This window comes from Eutrigla gurnardus, assembly GCF_963514095.1.
Source record: "Eutrigla gurnardus genome assembly, chromosome: 12".
Classification (NCBI taxonomy): Eukaryota; Metazoa; Chordata; class Actinopteri; order Perciformes; family Triglidae; genus Eutrigla; species Eutrigla gurnardus.
The window spans coordinates 13,584,353-13,600,710 of record NC_139926.1 but is presented as its reverse complement, the minus strand read 5'-3'; the positions used below and the strand labels follow the sequence as shown (position 1 = coordinate 13,600,710).

Sequence of the window (16,358 nt, the reverse complement as noted above, 5' to 3'; positions counted from 1 at the left end):
TGTAAGATCAGTTGGAATAAAAGGTTATTTTGTTTGCTATTTGTATGTTTTACAGTGCAGGAGGGAAAATATCAAAGGCTTCCAAAAATGATAAGCTTTCATCCATGCAAAATGCCGACAGCCTTATTATCAGAAAAAAGCAGACATACAGCACATTAGCAAATAGGAATTAAGTTACATCCTCCAGGGCTGGCACTTTAAAGTACTCTGGGCCTGTGGGACTTTATGGAAGGGGCAATAGAATTCTATATTCGATACGATAAATTATGAAATATGAGAACATTTAGTGAGAAGTTAGAGCAAGTATTCCTTGTGCTCATGGTCATAAATTAAGTCCTCTACTGCAGAAAAAGGGCTTTAAAACCCATCATCGATGCAGCCTGAGAACCCAGAGCACCTTTCTTCATATCATTGTTATGCCTCGGAAAATTTGTGACCACTGTAATTGGGTTACAAACCTTTGATTTAGCTGCGGCTTAGTCCTCGGGTTACTGTGTAAAACCTGTCGATCGCTTTGAAAGTAAAACAAAGTTCTAAATCTTCTTTTTTAATGTTTTTAGTGGTGAGGTGACCCAAACTGTGATGATGTTCACCATGAAAATGGCATTTCAGGAAAGAAAACTGTGAAATTGACAATATAAATTAGAATAATGTTGGCGCTTTAATGAGTGTTTTGTTGATTTTTTTTTTTTTAAATGGTCTACAAATGGACCCAAAGTCACTCAATACAATCCAACACATCACCCTGAACTACAGCCTGTAAAATTACAATAGGGTTAATATGCAGTTTATAGTGTCTTTATGCTGTATTAAGGAGCGTGTTCTCAGCAGAAAAGTGACAGCATTGATAATTGGTTCCAGCACTATGTTCATTCTCTTTGTAAAATGAATTACTGCCCTCTTTTAGTTGCCAAGGCACAAGTATGATGTCGTTATGCAGTTGCAAAAAGTTGTCTGATGGTTGGATCAACAAAGTGGGTGGCATGTGGTGTCGTGGCTGCCGTGCTGTGATGAACCAATTCAATATTAGTTTCCCACCCACATCTGTATTATGTGGAGTGTTTGCCAGGACTGAGTGAAGTATGTATTTTACTGGAAATAATCAAGAGCTCTTGATGATGTGTAATTGGGTCTCCGTGCTGTGTAGCAAGACGATCCTCCTGAATTTGTGCCCAGAATGTTCTCGGAGCTTTCGTTTTATAATTGTCAACACAACCTCCAAGGTTTGACTGTTTTGTGTTAACGTGTTGTGAGCTGTGAATTGAACTCCTGTCTGCACACGGTACGTAGTGATTCTTAGTTTAATGTGTGATTCTGATGGGGTGATTTGTATTTCCTTCACTTCAGTGTAACAGTTGAGCTGAGCATCTATTTGGAGAAATTCCTCCATGGTCTTTTGCGGCTGCTGTCATCTAATCTTTCAGCTTTTCAGACTTTCTTGGCAGCAGCGTTTATCAGTCGTTGGCTGTCTCTCAGTGTCTCAGTGCCCAGATAAACACACACACACACACACACACACACACACACACACAAAGAGAGAGAGAGAGATGCACAGGAGGATGGGGAGTTTTGCATCAGTGGATGCATTTAATTCTCTCTGTGAAAGACTGTCCGTTCCTTTAACTTCCATTTACTCTTTTTTCCTCAAGACTTTTGTTTCTGTGTTTTTCTGCTTATATTTCTGCATACATACCTGAAACACACCACCTCCATCTGCATTACTTAATCTGTGAACCCTTTTTTCCAAGGCCAGATTCTCACTGTCTGGCAACATCTTTCTTCTTGTTTAGTTGTATTCTCGTTCTAGTTCATATACTCTATAGTCATGAACTGGGTATGTGACGCTGTGTTCCTATGAAAATGATAATAACTTCACTTGGCTAATTAGCCTCCAAGATATTGTTGTCGGCTGTCTCTTTCACTGTCCAACTTTACGTCAGACTATGTCAGACTGGTTTATTGTCTCTCACACATGTTTTGTTGTTGTATGTGCGACTAAATGGTTACTATGGCTGAAACAAATAAACTACTAGACTACATACGACGAAACAAGTGCAAAGCCAACAGACTGACGTCACACCTGCCATGACCACTGATCACCATAGGTGGTACCAGAGGGAACGAAACCCAGATCTTGGAGATTGTATCTTTAACTCTGTCCATCAATGTGTTTTCCAGGTGTCAGTGGTATTTTAAGGCTAAGATGACTTCAGAGGAGAAAAGGAGGACCACTTATCAGAATGGACATGGTAAATCAATGACTCCAACTCACTCTTCTTTGGGGGGGTTTCTCTCACTGTTGCTCATTTTTCCCAAGTTTGCAAGGTCTTTCATAATTTAATGACATGTAAAAATAAAACTGTAAAAAAAAAAGTGAAACATGGCACATTGCATAAAATTACAATTTGGTGTGAAAGTGTTTTATTGCATGCCGTGTCTTTGCTAATAAGGAGAGAGGAAAGAGGACGACTCTGTGAGCTGCAGTCGGCAGCTAGCAGGCTAGCCACGTGCTCATCTCTTTGCATTCAACTCGCGCATTGTGCTGCTGTATGGATCATTTCCCCTGTGTTTCTGTGCCTATGCATATTTGCATTTTGCACAGGAATGACAGCTCCCAACACAAAGCTTGTACAGAATGCAAAGAGTCACACAACATTAGAAATGCTAGCATGAAAAGAAGCTGCAAATGTGGAAATTCATACAATAGTAATCAGAGCAAAATGCTCTTAACCACCGTTCGCTTTCATCCAACTGTTTCCCTTCCTTCCTCTCCAGCACTCCTCCTAATCTCTGCTCGAGTTTCATTTGATCTTTTGCATGAGCATTTTTTTCCCCCTTTTTGATTAATCTCATTTTGTAGCTGCATCCTTGCGCTGTCTGCTTCTGCACTCCTGTCCCTTCCTGTCTCTTTTGCCTGTCTTTTGTCATTTAGTACCCAACATTTCATTCCTGACATGAAAAAAAAATGAGAGCTGTGAAGTGAGAAAAGAACGATGTGTGAAAATGAACATAGAGATTGAGACGAGACTGAAAGGAGAACAGAGAGGACAGAGATACAAGAATAGGAAGGGCGTACAGGTTAAGAGGTAGGATAAGTCATGAGAGGACAGAGAGAATGGGCAGTTTTAAGAGGACACTTGGATCAGACAGTCAAAGGTAAGAGTAGAATGATACACTACATTAGTATTTGAGGTGGCTAACAAGCTGCTCTGATATTCTTGTCTCAGACCTGCTTGTGGTGTTGAGCAGAAGCTTTGAGAAGACAACATGGTCCTCGGGGTTTTGCTGGTATCAGTTTATACGTCAGAGACAACTGATTGTCTTTTTTTTTTTCTTTTTTACTTCTTTTTGACACTGTATCGATCCCTGAAGGAGATACACAGCTTTTGTCTAGCCAGCCCCCCTCCCCCCTCCATTGGGAGGTCAGGGTCAGAGGCAGAACAGCAGCAGCCTGTTAAAGAGTCACCGACTTGCTCAAGGAGACTTCAACAGGGTGGACGCTTGCATAAAGCAGGGGCTGAAACCTTGCTCCGGTTAAAGGACTGGCTCAGCATGATACCATGTTGCTTCTCAGCAAAAGTCAGAGGAGGAAAAAGCTGCGTGTGTTTGCGTGTCTCAGAGTGAGGCAACGCTTTTGCTGCTAACCTGTGCCAAAAACGATTTATCTAAATAGTGATTAATTCATGATTGTATTTATATATGTAATGTCCCATGATGCACTGTTGGTCAATGTATTATTTTGACATTAAATATATGAAAGATCAGCCTGTTTTTTCCCACCTAAACCAAAATATGTCAATATATTTATTAATTTAATCATAATTTATATTTAATTTAAAATTCCATAATCTTTCCACATCCCTCTTTGTTACTGCAGATGTACCCCCTTGGCTACCAGTTACCCTGGTCGGGTTGTATATGTTGTAGTAGCAGTACTGTAGCAATTATAGGCAGGAGCTGTCTATATATATATATATATATATATATATATATATATATATATTCTTTCATTTGAATACCAAATGTTTTGTTTGATAATCTAAGTTTGTCTTCCAGTCAGGTAAAGAAAGCACATCCTCCCACACTATAGCTCATACTCTCTCTCTCTCTCTCTCTCTCTCTCTCTCTCTCTCTCTCTCTCTCTCTCTCTCTCTCTCTCTCTCTCTCTCTCTCTTTGTCCCCACAGTCCCTTTCCCGGGAATAAAGACCTATGTGGACCCTGATACATATGAAGATCCTACGCAGGCCGTCCACGAGTTCACCAAGGAGATCGACCCCTCCAGGATCCGCATTGAGAGGGTGATCGGAGCCGGTAAACTCACACACGCAGGCTCACACACACATTTATACTGTCACCCACTTGTCTTGTGGGCGGGAGAAGATTATTTAATGTCGGTGAGGACAACAATAGCTTAAAATGTGCCATAGCAGAGGATCTATTTTCAGGTCCACACATATAATTGTCTCTCCTCCATTGTATACACCGAAGTGGACACCTTTTTCCATTTCCCAGTGTTTCACTGTAATTTTCTCTCTGCTGGAATATTACAACTTAACAGGTTTAGAGAACAAAAGGAAGCATGAGAATAGATTCGAGACATTTTTTAGAAGGTGAAAAAGAGAATTTCACGAAAGCTGAAGTAATCAATGAAGAGGCAACAATGCTGGAGTTTAGATGCGAACTGCAACAGTGCCCCCAGGTGGAAGACCTCGCTGCCTGTTGATGGTGTGTGATAGTGATAGACTCCTCACTGTGTTCATTTCTCTCTGTGTGTGTGTGTGTGTGTGTGTGTGTGTGTGTGTGTCTGTGTGTGTGTGTGTGTGTGTGTGTGTGTGTGTGTGTGTGTCCACGCTTCAGGTGAGTTTGGCGAGGTGTGCAGCGGCCGCCTGAGAACACCGGGGAAGAAGGAGATCGCCGTGGCGATAAAGACACTGAAGGGCGGCTATGTGGAGCGTCAGAGGCGGGATTTCCTGCGCGAGGCATCAATCATGGGCCAGTTTGACCACCCAAACATCATCCGGTTAGAAGGCGTGGTCACCAAAAGTAAGTAGGATTACGGGAGATGTCCTTTAAGCATGTTTGGAGATGTGATCAAATACATTTCACTGATGAATCCAAGCATTAACTCTCCTAGGGGTCGGGCTTTAAGGCTACATGACGCTTTAAGGCGACACTCAGAAAAATCCATCACCGACTGAGTGCCAATATTTTCACTTGCATCATGGTTATAAACATGAGAAACGACCACCGCCACTCCCTCACATGTTACATTTAATCAAAGCATGAATTAGTGTTTTGCTGCATACAACAACAACAACAACACCGCTGCCCATCCAGAGCCACTCTACTTTTTTTGTACCTGATTTCCCTCATACATGCGGTGTATTTCCCATTCAGAAATTCCAGTCACTCGCAGAAACAAAGATAAGACGAATATGTCAACATAATATAATAATATAAACACCGCTTCCTCCGGTTTTGTCGTCTGGGGGCGACTCAGATGCTGCACTCACATTAAGTGCTTCTCTTTAAGAGCAAAATAAAATCTATTAAGAGCATTTGAAACGCTGTTTGCTACAGTCTGATTGACAAATTCATGTCTTCGGTTGTCCGAATGGTAAATTGCAATAAAAAATAAAAAAAATGTTCAAGGTTGCATTTTGGGGGAGGGGGGGGTGGTGGAATAACAAGTCACTATGTGTTCTTCTTGGTGTTTACAAGGTTGGTGACTGCTGGAGTATGCATATTCTACTACATACCCATGGTGGTTTATAGTGTGTGTGTGTGTGTGTGTGTGTGTGTGAGTGCATGTGTGTTCACGTAGGTTTTAATGCCCCGTTTCTTTGTGAAGGAATCTGCTTTATCCACAAAAAGCGTGTGTGTGAGTTGTTAACGAGCTCTGTTTTACAGGGCTCACCCAGCGCAACATATGCTTGTTTTTACAGGGGTTGTATAAACTCAGACATTGCTGTGAATATAAATGTGTCCCCTGAAGTCTTTGCTTGGCCCCCCCCCCCTCCACCGCTCCCAAATGGAGATAGAGGACACTCCTCAGCCCTGACCCTGCTGACAAGGATTCAGCTGATAAGGGTCTTGAAAGGCCGATACTGCGACCATTACATTAATGCTGCTGATTAGTGACTTTGCACGGATAGATTTGACCGTAGTTTTTATAGACGACCATCATGGAAGCCGATGAGAGAGAAAAAATCCTCCCACACAACACTGAGATCGTTTGTCTGGTAAGACATCCAGTGATTAAAAAATGAAAAGAATGTGAGCCGCTGTGGCCGGGGAGGACTTTTCATCATAGAAGAGGTCAAAAGGCACTGACTGGCTGCACGGAATAAACCTACAGAGGTCTGTTGTTTCTGAAGAACAGCATTTTTAACATCATTAACGTTTTATAGCACATGAAATACAACCACATCATATGGCTGCTTATTTAATGATGCATATATATATATATATATATATATATATATATATATATGTAAAGAGAGAGAGAGAGATGTTAAATCCTGCCTGCCTTTCTACTTGTCGTTGACTCACTTTCTACATCTATCACTCCCTACATCTGTTGTTGTTCTTCAGAGACTAATTATGGGGAGTATTGTGCTGTGACTGACTGCTATAGCTGCTCCCAAATAACAGGTGACACATTTGACTCTGGTAAACAGGTGCGCTTGTTTTCGTTCAGGTGCTGCACTGCATAGGTATATGTTGTTTCCAGGCTTTTGCTAATTGGCTCAGGAAAGCCAAGCTTGATCAAATAATTTCCAGTCTATCCCTCCAGGGTTAGTGTTGGGGGAGAAAGTTAAGGGTGTGATGATATGATTAAAAATAATAATAATAAAAAGAGAGAGAAATATTACGTACCTGTTTGGACTGAAGTGCTCATCCATTCATCCGTATGCCCACGTGCCTTCTGTTCTCTGGTGACAGGAGCTGGTGTTGTGTGTGAGGATCAACTTCCTCTTGTTGATGTTGTGTTTCGGCTTTGATTAAACCAATTCACGCTGTTGGTGAATGTTAACACAGTCAATGTTTCCCCATTTTCCCGGAGGTGTAAGCCACAGGATCCTTGTTTATGGGTTCTGTCCCTTAACAGCAAGAGATTCAAACTCAACATGTTAAACTGCAATATATTAGGTTAAAAAATAATAATGACTAGCTGTGCAGACAGCTGGGATCGGCTCCACCCTGACCCTGAATACAGGATAAGCGGTAGACAATGGATGGATGGATGGATGTGCAACGTGCATTTATGAAGATTGCTTAAAGTTACTGTAATAACCAAGTCATTTGTTTCAGAACATCGTGGCATTCTGTGTTTCTGCAAGCGAGGCTGAGAAGAAACTCATTCATGAAACTTATTTTTGGAACAGTGCCATCTGCAGGGTTGTTTGCCAAACCATCACCACTCCTCACCCTTAAAGCCCCCCCTATAAAAAAAAATAAAACATTCTGTTTTATTGAAGCATAAATCTGATTGTGCCTGATATGTAGTTTATGTACGAGTGCAGGTCTTATTGCTGCCGGCAGTCTCACCTGCTGTCTCCTTTCTCTCTAATGAGATGTTAACCCTGTCATTCCCACCGGATCCAGCATCCACTATCAAATGATGGGTTGTTCATGAACCGACTGGTCTATATCACTGTCAAACAACAACATCAATCGCCCTGGTCCTTACTCCTTGAGTGTTATCATGCCCATCCAATCCACATTTGATCAAAGTCTGGGTGTCCCATTCTCCCTAATGGGAATAGGCTGTAAAGTAAATCGTTGTATGTGTTGCTTTAGTGAACTAGGTGTTCACCCTAGTGACACTGCTAGTATGCGTTGTGCTCTTATAAAACAGGAAACATGCGGTATCCTATTAAGCCATTGGGATGTATTAAAGGAAGCCTTTAACAAATCTAGCGTTTGATTTTTTCGCATCCCTTTGTGATAGAAAAAAAATCTGTTGCAAATCTGGCGTGTGATCTCATGGTGTTACCTCACTTTTATTCCTCTTTCCAGCGGCTCAGAATGTTTAACAGCTCAACAGCGGCACACACGCCCCGGACAACTGCCTCCCAGCTGTAAACCAGTCAATCTGTAACACCGTAGGGATCGTCTGTGGGGAAACTATAACATTTGGAAAGCGAGACTAATGTTTCATGTCATACATGCACTGAATACTGAACAGGTTCCCGTTCTGAAGGTTGGAAACGGTTTATAAATGGAGCATCTTGACTCGATGAATCGATCAACTGCTGATGGTCTTCATGTATTCGTGTGATATCTGCATGTTTTAGGCGCTTACATCATAGAGGATAATAAGGATCACCTCAGATGCACATCCAACATGATATATGCTGTAATTGCAGTTATTTGGCATGTTTTATTTAATGGTCGTATTGAAATATGTTGATTTTTTACACCGCCTAAGATCATCTTTGATATTTACCTTTTTAAAACCCTGCAAGAAAATCGAATCGCAGACCAAGAACCACTCACTGGTTTATGAGTGTTTTTTCATTCTTCTTACATTTCTCTTGTCTTGTCTTCCACCCTCTTCTGTGCACTCACCTTGCAGGCAGGCCTGTGATGATTGTGGTGGAGTACATGGAAAATGGATCACTGGACTCGTTTCTGAGGGTGAGTGTTGAGACTCAAGTAGGATTATGGTTGTTTTCTGCCTCTGGTGGTATTTCTGTGGGAAATAAGCGCACGACAAAATTGCTGATATAAAAATAGCCATAACATCTCTACTGTAAAAGCAGCACAACAGGCGGTTTAACTTTGTCTCTGCTTTTTGCTCTTAAGGAAACATATTCTCCTGCCAATAAACTGCAAGCATTATTCTGAACAAACGTTTTTCTCCTCTAAATAAATAAAAGTATTTCACTCCACTATATACTGCTGGTGTATATATATCATTATGTTTTTGTTTGCAACAGCTACTCATGCTTCTCTGTTTCCTGCTCTCCCTGTCAGCAACATGATGGTCACTTCACTGTCATCCAGCTGGTCGGCATGCTGCGTGGCATCGCCGCGGGCATGAAGTATCTGTCAGACATGGGCTACGTTCACAGAGACCTGGCAGCTCGCAACATCCTGGTCAACAGCAACCTGGTCTGCAAAGTGTCAGACTTCGGCCTGTCCAGAGTCCTGGAGGACGACCCGGAGGCCGCTTACACCACAACGGTACGCACCTGACACAACCCTCTAAGACCAAGCAGCTACTAATTCATTACAAGCTTACTTCATCCTGTTCTAGGAAATACATCCTATAGTTCAGGCTCCAGACTGAGATGAAATGTATTAATTCATTTACATGTAACGTGGTTGACATTTTGAGTCATATATGATGGGCGTGATACCATCAGTTCTATTTAAAACTTCACTTAAATGGGAAGCCATCCGTCTGGATGATGGACAGCTTTCATTTTCGTTACATAGCTTAGTTTTATCACCCGAAAAATGGATGCAACTCTATGGGACACAGAAATGTTGTGATATAGGTAGCAAATATTACATCAAATGTTGCATCATCAATACTACAAGGCTAACTTCTGCTAAGAGCTTATCTAAAATATATATTTTTGGGGGGGGGAAATATTGAAAATATTGCTATAGTCCACCAAAGATCGCTGCTGTCCTTTTCTCAGTTGCAGGTTTTGCATGTTTTAGCTCTACACATATAAAGACACAGATACGAGTCCAAACAGTGACCGCAATTAGCATCTCTGAGATTGGACACTTATACTCCCTGTAATGTTGGAAATTCAGTTCTGATGTTGTGAGAGAACCTCATTAGAAATAGGGTTGGAAGTGTGGAACTATAAAAGTCAGAGTAGTAGAGACTCATCAAGCAGTAACTCAATTCACACAGATGCACTGAGAGTGTACACGACGTTGCCTACCAACTGATCTGTGGCTGATCCTCCCTGTATCACCGCATAAAAAAATCAGATACTGCTTTTTTATCAAAAGCATGTTCATCAATTCCCCCAAGCATAAATCTTGTCAGTGTGGAAAGGCAAGGCATTTTGAATTTGACACCTAAATGTTCCATTCAAAGAAAGGCATTTACAGACTGATGCTGCTGTGTCTGTGTAAGCTTGACACATCTAGCAAACCTGATGCTCTACGCTCCACTCCTACTCAAATGTTCTCTTCTGAGGCCAGCGGAAGATGGAGTTGCCTTGGAGAGCAAATGCTAAACTTCCAAAACTGAAATGCCTCTGTTCAGTAAAGCTGCCTGAGCCCACAGTGACCTCAGTTTCCTGGTTTGTATCGACGTTATTGAAAGGAAATGCTGTGTTTAGCTTTCTGCTCCAAAGCACTGTGGATGAAATCCGTAGAAAGGGAAGTGAAGGGTGAGGTGAGGTGAGAGGAGGGAATGGGAGAGAGGAGAGAGGGAGGAGAGGAGAAAGGAGAGGTGAGGTGAGGTGGGTGATGAACACAGAAAAGGACAGCAGTATTGGTGAAATATTTATAGGCAAAACTGGAAAGTAATATTTGCAGTGTTGAACTTACTTATTTACCAGATGCTGTACATAATAAACATGTTTACAATCTGAGTCCACCCTGGAGTGTTTACTTTATGTGTGTGTGTGTGTGTGTGTGTGTGTGTGTGTGTGTGTGTGTGTGTGTGTGTGTGTGTGTGTGTGTGTGTGTGTGTGTGTGTGGTTGTGTGTGGTTGTGTGTGTGTGTGTGTGTGTGTAGGGTGGTAAGATTCCCATCCGATGGACTGCTCCTGAGGCCATTTCATACAGGAAGTTCTCCTCGGCAAGCGATGCATGGAGTTATGGAATCGTCATGTGGGAAGTGATGTCATACGGGGAACGGCCATACTGGGAGATGTCCAATCAGGATGTGAGTATTGTAGTCATCGCAACGGTTGTTTATTACACATGTGACCCTAAATGTTCTTTAAAATGACTAAAAGAACAATAAAGTTACAATTGCTTGATAACCTCATTATCTCCTACTCATTATGCTGTCAGTTGTTTTTTTTTATTTTAATAACTGATATTAGTTTTATTGGTATAAAAAACAAAAATATATTGACACCAAATGTGTACCATACATAATAAAAACTACTAAATCTGACTTTTTATGAGATATGTTAAACAATTCATACAAATAAGTAACAGTAAAAGTTATCATCCTGTTGGTCACAGGATGCTATGGTCAGGACTATAACAAGGATGTTCGAAATGCTGAGGGTATTATGAGCCATGTTTGCCCAGTGACTGCATTTGGTAGCTACTGTCTAAGTGCAATCGTCACTAATTGTTTGAGATTAATGTTCTTGGTGCAAGGTGCAAGAATTAAAAGATGTAAAGGCACATGATGGTGAGGATCAACATCTGCACCCTGGTGGCTCATATCAACAGGCCGGGTGAAGTTCATCCCACTGCCTTGTTGAAGACGAAGGTGAAGAACCTTTGGTTTTGGGCTTCAGAGCGCCTGTTGTCTCTGAAAGATCTCCACATTCCAGGATTGTAGAAAAGGCATGCTAACCTCATGTGGAGTGGCAGACCCAGTGGAGGCGTAGTCCCGAGTTGGTGAAGCAGACTTCGGCCCAATTTGGGGGAGTAGATCGATTTGCCAACCAACGCAACACCCACTGTCCAATATGGCAGAACAATCCGCTGTGGGTGGACACATCTGAACACATTCTGGTAGCTTTAGGTCACCACTCCACGCCATGGAATGCAGAAGTTACTCAAATGACAGCAAAGCAGCCAGGCAATGGCAGAAGGTGCACTGCCACTCTAGACCTCCTCTACCAGCTTGGGACAGGCTGAGGAGGCTTGGTCTGTCCGCATAGGTTGTGGAGACGAGCTGGGTGGCTAGAACGGGATCCACCATTTCCTGTTACAAGGCAAAGTGGAAAGGGTTCCAGGGCTGGATTTATTTTCATGTGCAGATGGGTCTATTCTCTCCTTTTTGTACTGTTTTGGTAGATAGAGAGCTGTCTCAAGCCACTGTTGAAGTGTATTTAGCAGCATTTCTTCCTGCCACAAGGGTTTTGGTGACAGACCGATCATTGACCACTCTCTTGTGAAATGGTTCATGCAGGGGTGAGGAGGAAACACCTGTGATGCGTGCCTTCTCCCTGTAATGGCAACAGCAATCGGTGCTGGAAGAGTCCATTTGAGCCTCTGGAGCGCTTCTCTCTGAAGGTGTCATTTAAGAAAGCTTTGCTGCTTTCACTGACCTCAGCTAAGAGAGTATGTGAGCTAACCCCCCTGTCAGTTTACCCCATCTGCTTGTTGCCTCAAGGTGACACTTAGACTCAGCTATGTGACTGCATCTCCTAAGCCTAAAGGCACGCAGGAAGAGCCTGTTGTCCTAGCACACTCTACACGGAGCGTGGCAATGTCAGCAGCTTTGTTTGGTGGGGTGAATGTCAATGACACATGTATGGTGGTGTTCCTGGACGATGTCTGGCCTTTTCATATGGTTTTATCTCTTGGACATGTCACGGTCCTTTTCCTGGGCTCACTGGGACGACACAGGACTAGTGAAGTTTGGGATACTGTTGGATCATGGTGGCCAGCTCCTTGAAGAGGACTCTCTCCGTATATAGATACAACATGAAGGTGTTTTACATTTTCACTGAACTATTCCTTTAAGTTTTTCCGAGATTTCTGCGAGACACCTCATTGATCGTTCCCATAGATAGAAGAGACTTGTTTTCACAAATATTCCCCTCACAAGCCTGGTGCTCTAACCTCTAGCACTGCAGTGTAGCTCAATATTGACTCCTCAATTCAAGGCCTGCTCACTGAGTTTATTTTCCATTATATCTGTTAATATTGCCACCCTTTAACCTGCTCCCTGACCGTATTCTCACATCAAAAGCCTACCTCAGTGAGAGAGGGAGGGAGGAACAGAATGCTGGCGAGATTCACCAAAAGGATGAAAAAGATAAGCTAGAGGGGAGGGAAAAGAGCATTGAAGGTCATTGGTTCAGAGGACTTCAGTCCAATAGAGGGAGAGTATAAATCTGTGGCTTCAGTGTGGCTGAGCAGCCCCCTGATCCCGGGGCTGTGGACAGGGATCGGAGGGGCCGTTGAGGAAGCAGATCCATCCCTCTCTCCGCTGAGTGTGAAAGCTCCGCCGTAATCCTTTCAAACCCCCGACACACAGCCTCGTACACATCTCTACACAGAAACCCACACACGCACATTCGCTAAGGTCCCAGGGTTTGGGAAGGATTTTTGCTGTTTGGGAATTACTCAGAAGTGCTTTCCGAGGCAAAAGGCCAGCCAAGCCGCGAAAACCTGCCAAACACTATCTCATCCCGGTCAGCCACTTACCACTGCTCCCTGCAAAAATACATGGATCTCTGCTTTCCCATATACTCAAAGATATGACATGGAGATCTACTGTATGGAGGCTGCAGTGATGCACACTATCAGCCCAGATAAAAAAAACTGGGATACGCTGGCATAAAATACATGTGGGAATCGGTATCAGTACAGATTAGGTTTGGCACATGAATAAAAGCACAAGTTCAAACTTATTTGTACGACAGAGGAAATAAACATCCAAGGAGAAGGTTATGGAAAATAATAGAAGCTCACACAAAGCATTAAATATGATGCTTTCTGTTTTGACCTGAAGGATTAAGTCAGTCTATTTGCTGCGGGCTTGGACAGAAAGAGCTATTATTAATGTATCGAATATTTTTTCCATAATGTATCAAATGCAAAAAGGTTTGCTTGTAGTGATGAACCTAGCTAATAGAGTGAATATTAGACTTACATTCATCAGGTTGCCAAAAGCATGACTCCAAATGAACATGAATCCATCACTTTCAGATGTGCGATGTAATATCAACTCAAAAGGTGAAAATTTGTAAATGTTTTGTTCACAGTTTGTTTTCACTGCCCCCAGGTGGCCAAAATGACAACATAGCAATGACACTCTGTCACTTGGTCTCCCAACAATTAACAGATAGGGGGTCGTGAAATGTTGTGCAAACATTCATGCCCCCCAGAGGATGAACTCGACTGACTTTGGTGATCCTTATGTTGGCATTATCATTGTGAGCATGTTAGCGTGCTGATATTTGTTCTAAGCCCACTGTGAGGTCTGCACATAACCAATATGTGAACGTTGATGTAAGGCTCAGAAAAACAGAACACCCTCAGTACATGCATAAATACAGGCATACATTATACATTTTTGATTGTGTGAAACATTTTGCTCAGCATTAACAATATTCTGATGCTTTTTGGAAATCTTTTATTGATTAGATTGTTTAAACTACATTAATCATTATTCATAGAAAATCATTTTAATGAGAATGTTCATCATTTGAGTACATCTGTAGCATTATAATAGATTTGTAAATGCAATGTGTATGCAAATCTCTTATTTAAACGTTAAAACCGAAGAGATACATTTTCAAGTTAATTCAAATACCGTAGCCATCTTTCACATTTAGACCTCATCATCACATCCCACCGTGTCTCCAGGTGATTCTCTCTATTGAAGAGGGCTACCGGCTGCCTGCACCAATGGGCTGCCCTGTGGCCCTGCACCAACTCATGCTGCACTGCTGGCAGAAGGAGAGGAGTCATCGGCCCAAATTCACCGACGTTGTTTCCTTCTTGGACAAACTGATCCGTAATCCCAGCAGCCTGCTGCCACTGGTAGAGGACATGCAGAGGTACAGTTCCTTGTGTTAGTACTTCAAGTGCAAATGCACTGTAAGTCAAAGAGGACCTATTATGCTTTTCTGCTTTTTCCCTTTTCTTTTAGTTTGTTATATCGTTGGTGTGTTCATTTTCTTAGTATTCCTCAGCTTTACAACTCCTGTTATCTGGTTATGTTAAGGGACGTAGCATTTCTGTAACAACTGCGTTGGCGTGGTGACCAGTCAGAGTAGACTGGGCTTTTTTGGGAGGGAGGGGCAGGAGCTCAAACAGAGCGTGTCAGAGAGATGGTGAGAAGAACCGCTGCAGCGCAGAATGGAAAAAAAGCATAATAGGTCTTCTTTCATTTGAGCAGAGGTAACAGGGGGCCAGCTTCTCTGGGAGTACTGTTAGCTTTGCAATCTCCTAAATCCAAACAGAAGTTGATTAAGAAAGTTTCTAAAATGATCTTACTACGTTTAAAAAAAAGGACCAAGCGTGTGTCACTCACAAATTTTAAGTTAGTGAAGTCAGTAGTCCACCTCTGAGATGCTTTAGAAATACTGGCCGATCTGACATTATCCGATTTCTTTTTTTGTATCAGTCTACCAGAGTCTCCGGGGGAGGAAATGGACTATCCAATGTTCATCTCCATCGGCGACTGGCTGGACTCCATAAAGATGAGTCAGTACAAGAGCAATTTCATGGCAGCTGGCTACAACACATTGGATTCTGTGGCGAGGATGAGTATTGAGTGAGTAGCAGAGCCCCAATATAACCATTATAAAATGGCATGAAACCAAACTGGACCTATCTTTGTAGCAGTGATGATTTAAAGGGACACTCCACCAATTTTACTAATGACGTTCGGTTTACTTGGAGTGCTATTCATACTGTGAATGTCTTTTGTGGCTCTAGGAGGAGCTTTTAAAATTCTTAGAATAAAACCCTGATAATATCATCATAGTGATGTCATCAGTGTGATCGCCAAATCAGCTTAAAACATTCACTGGAATGTGTGTGGCTCAAACCTGGGGTGTGAAGGTCGAAAGATTAGGGTGCTCATCAGGCAGTGAGCGTCTAATGAAAGATGCTGTCAAATTGCACTATGGGAAGTGTAGGATCCAGGGGCTATGACTCATACTAGAGGCTAAAAATCTGAATATTTCAACCTCTTCTGCTTTGGTTATGACCATTATTTTACCCATAAGCTCCACAGCATTATATATGTGTAATATTAAATTGCATGCATACCCATTTAATTGCTTAAATTATTCAGTTCCAGCACACTGTCAGTACCGAGCTAATTAGAGGCACAATGTTTGGGTCATGGTCCAGCCTTTTAATTCCCAGGGAGGGAGCCAAATCTTAATGCTTGAGACTATTTCCGCATCATTAATTGATAAAAACATGTGTTTGAGTTTTTTGCTCCCCTTTCTGATTGGTCGATGCAGCCCTGTGGTTGTAGTGTAAAGATGTTTTGTTCTGCACACATGTTGATGTTTTTACATGGATAGAAAAGTGAGGGCTTTTCTTCAAAGTGACATCTTTTTATTAAACTACTCAGTCTTTACAGCATTATGAATTTGACTGAGGATGATTAATGAAGCTTATAGATTTACTGCCTTTTGCCACAGTGTGAACAGAACTTACGACATCTGTGATGTATCTATTTGGGATCTATTTTATTAGCGCAGTAATAACCCCTAATA

General features: G+C 42.1%; 1 protein-coding gene across 4 annotated transcripts in view; it reads left to right on the top strand.

Moving 5' to 3' along the window:
• The window catches only part of epha3 (eph receptor A3), a 411,842-nt gene that overhangs the window by 392,986 nt on the left and 2,498 nt on the right, over positions 1-16,358 (top strand). For 2 of the 4 annotated variants that reach the window (XM_084022186.1, XM_084022185.1), the window contains exons 9-16: positions 2,179-2,249; positions 4,187-4,312; positions 4,859-5,044; positions 8,583-8,644; positions 8,984-9,193; positions 10,718-10,867; positions 14,488-14,681; positions 15,251-15,400. In XM_084022186.1, the coding sequence (XP_083878312.1) occupies positions 2,179-2,249; positions 4,187-4,312; positions 4,859-5,044; positions 8,583-8,644; positions 8,984-9,193; positions 10,718-10,867; positions 14,488-14,681; positions 15,251-15,400 (1,149 nt within the window). The remainder of the gene's footprint in view (positions 1-2,178; positions 2,250-4,186; positions 4,313-4,858; positions 5,045-8,582; positions 8,645-8,983; positions 9,194-10,717; positions 10,868-14,487; positions 14,682-15,250; positions 15,401-16,358) is intronic. The other 2 variants (XM_084022191.1, XM_084022184.1) reach the window with 1 other exon arrangement.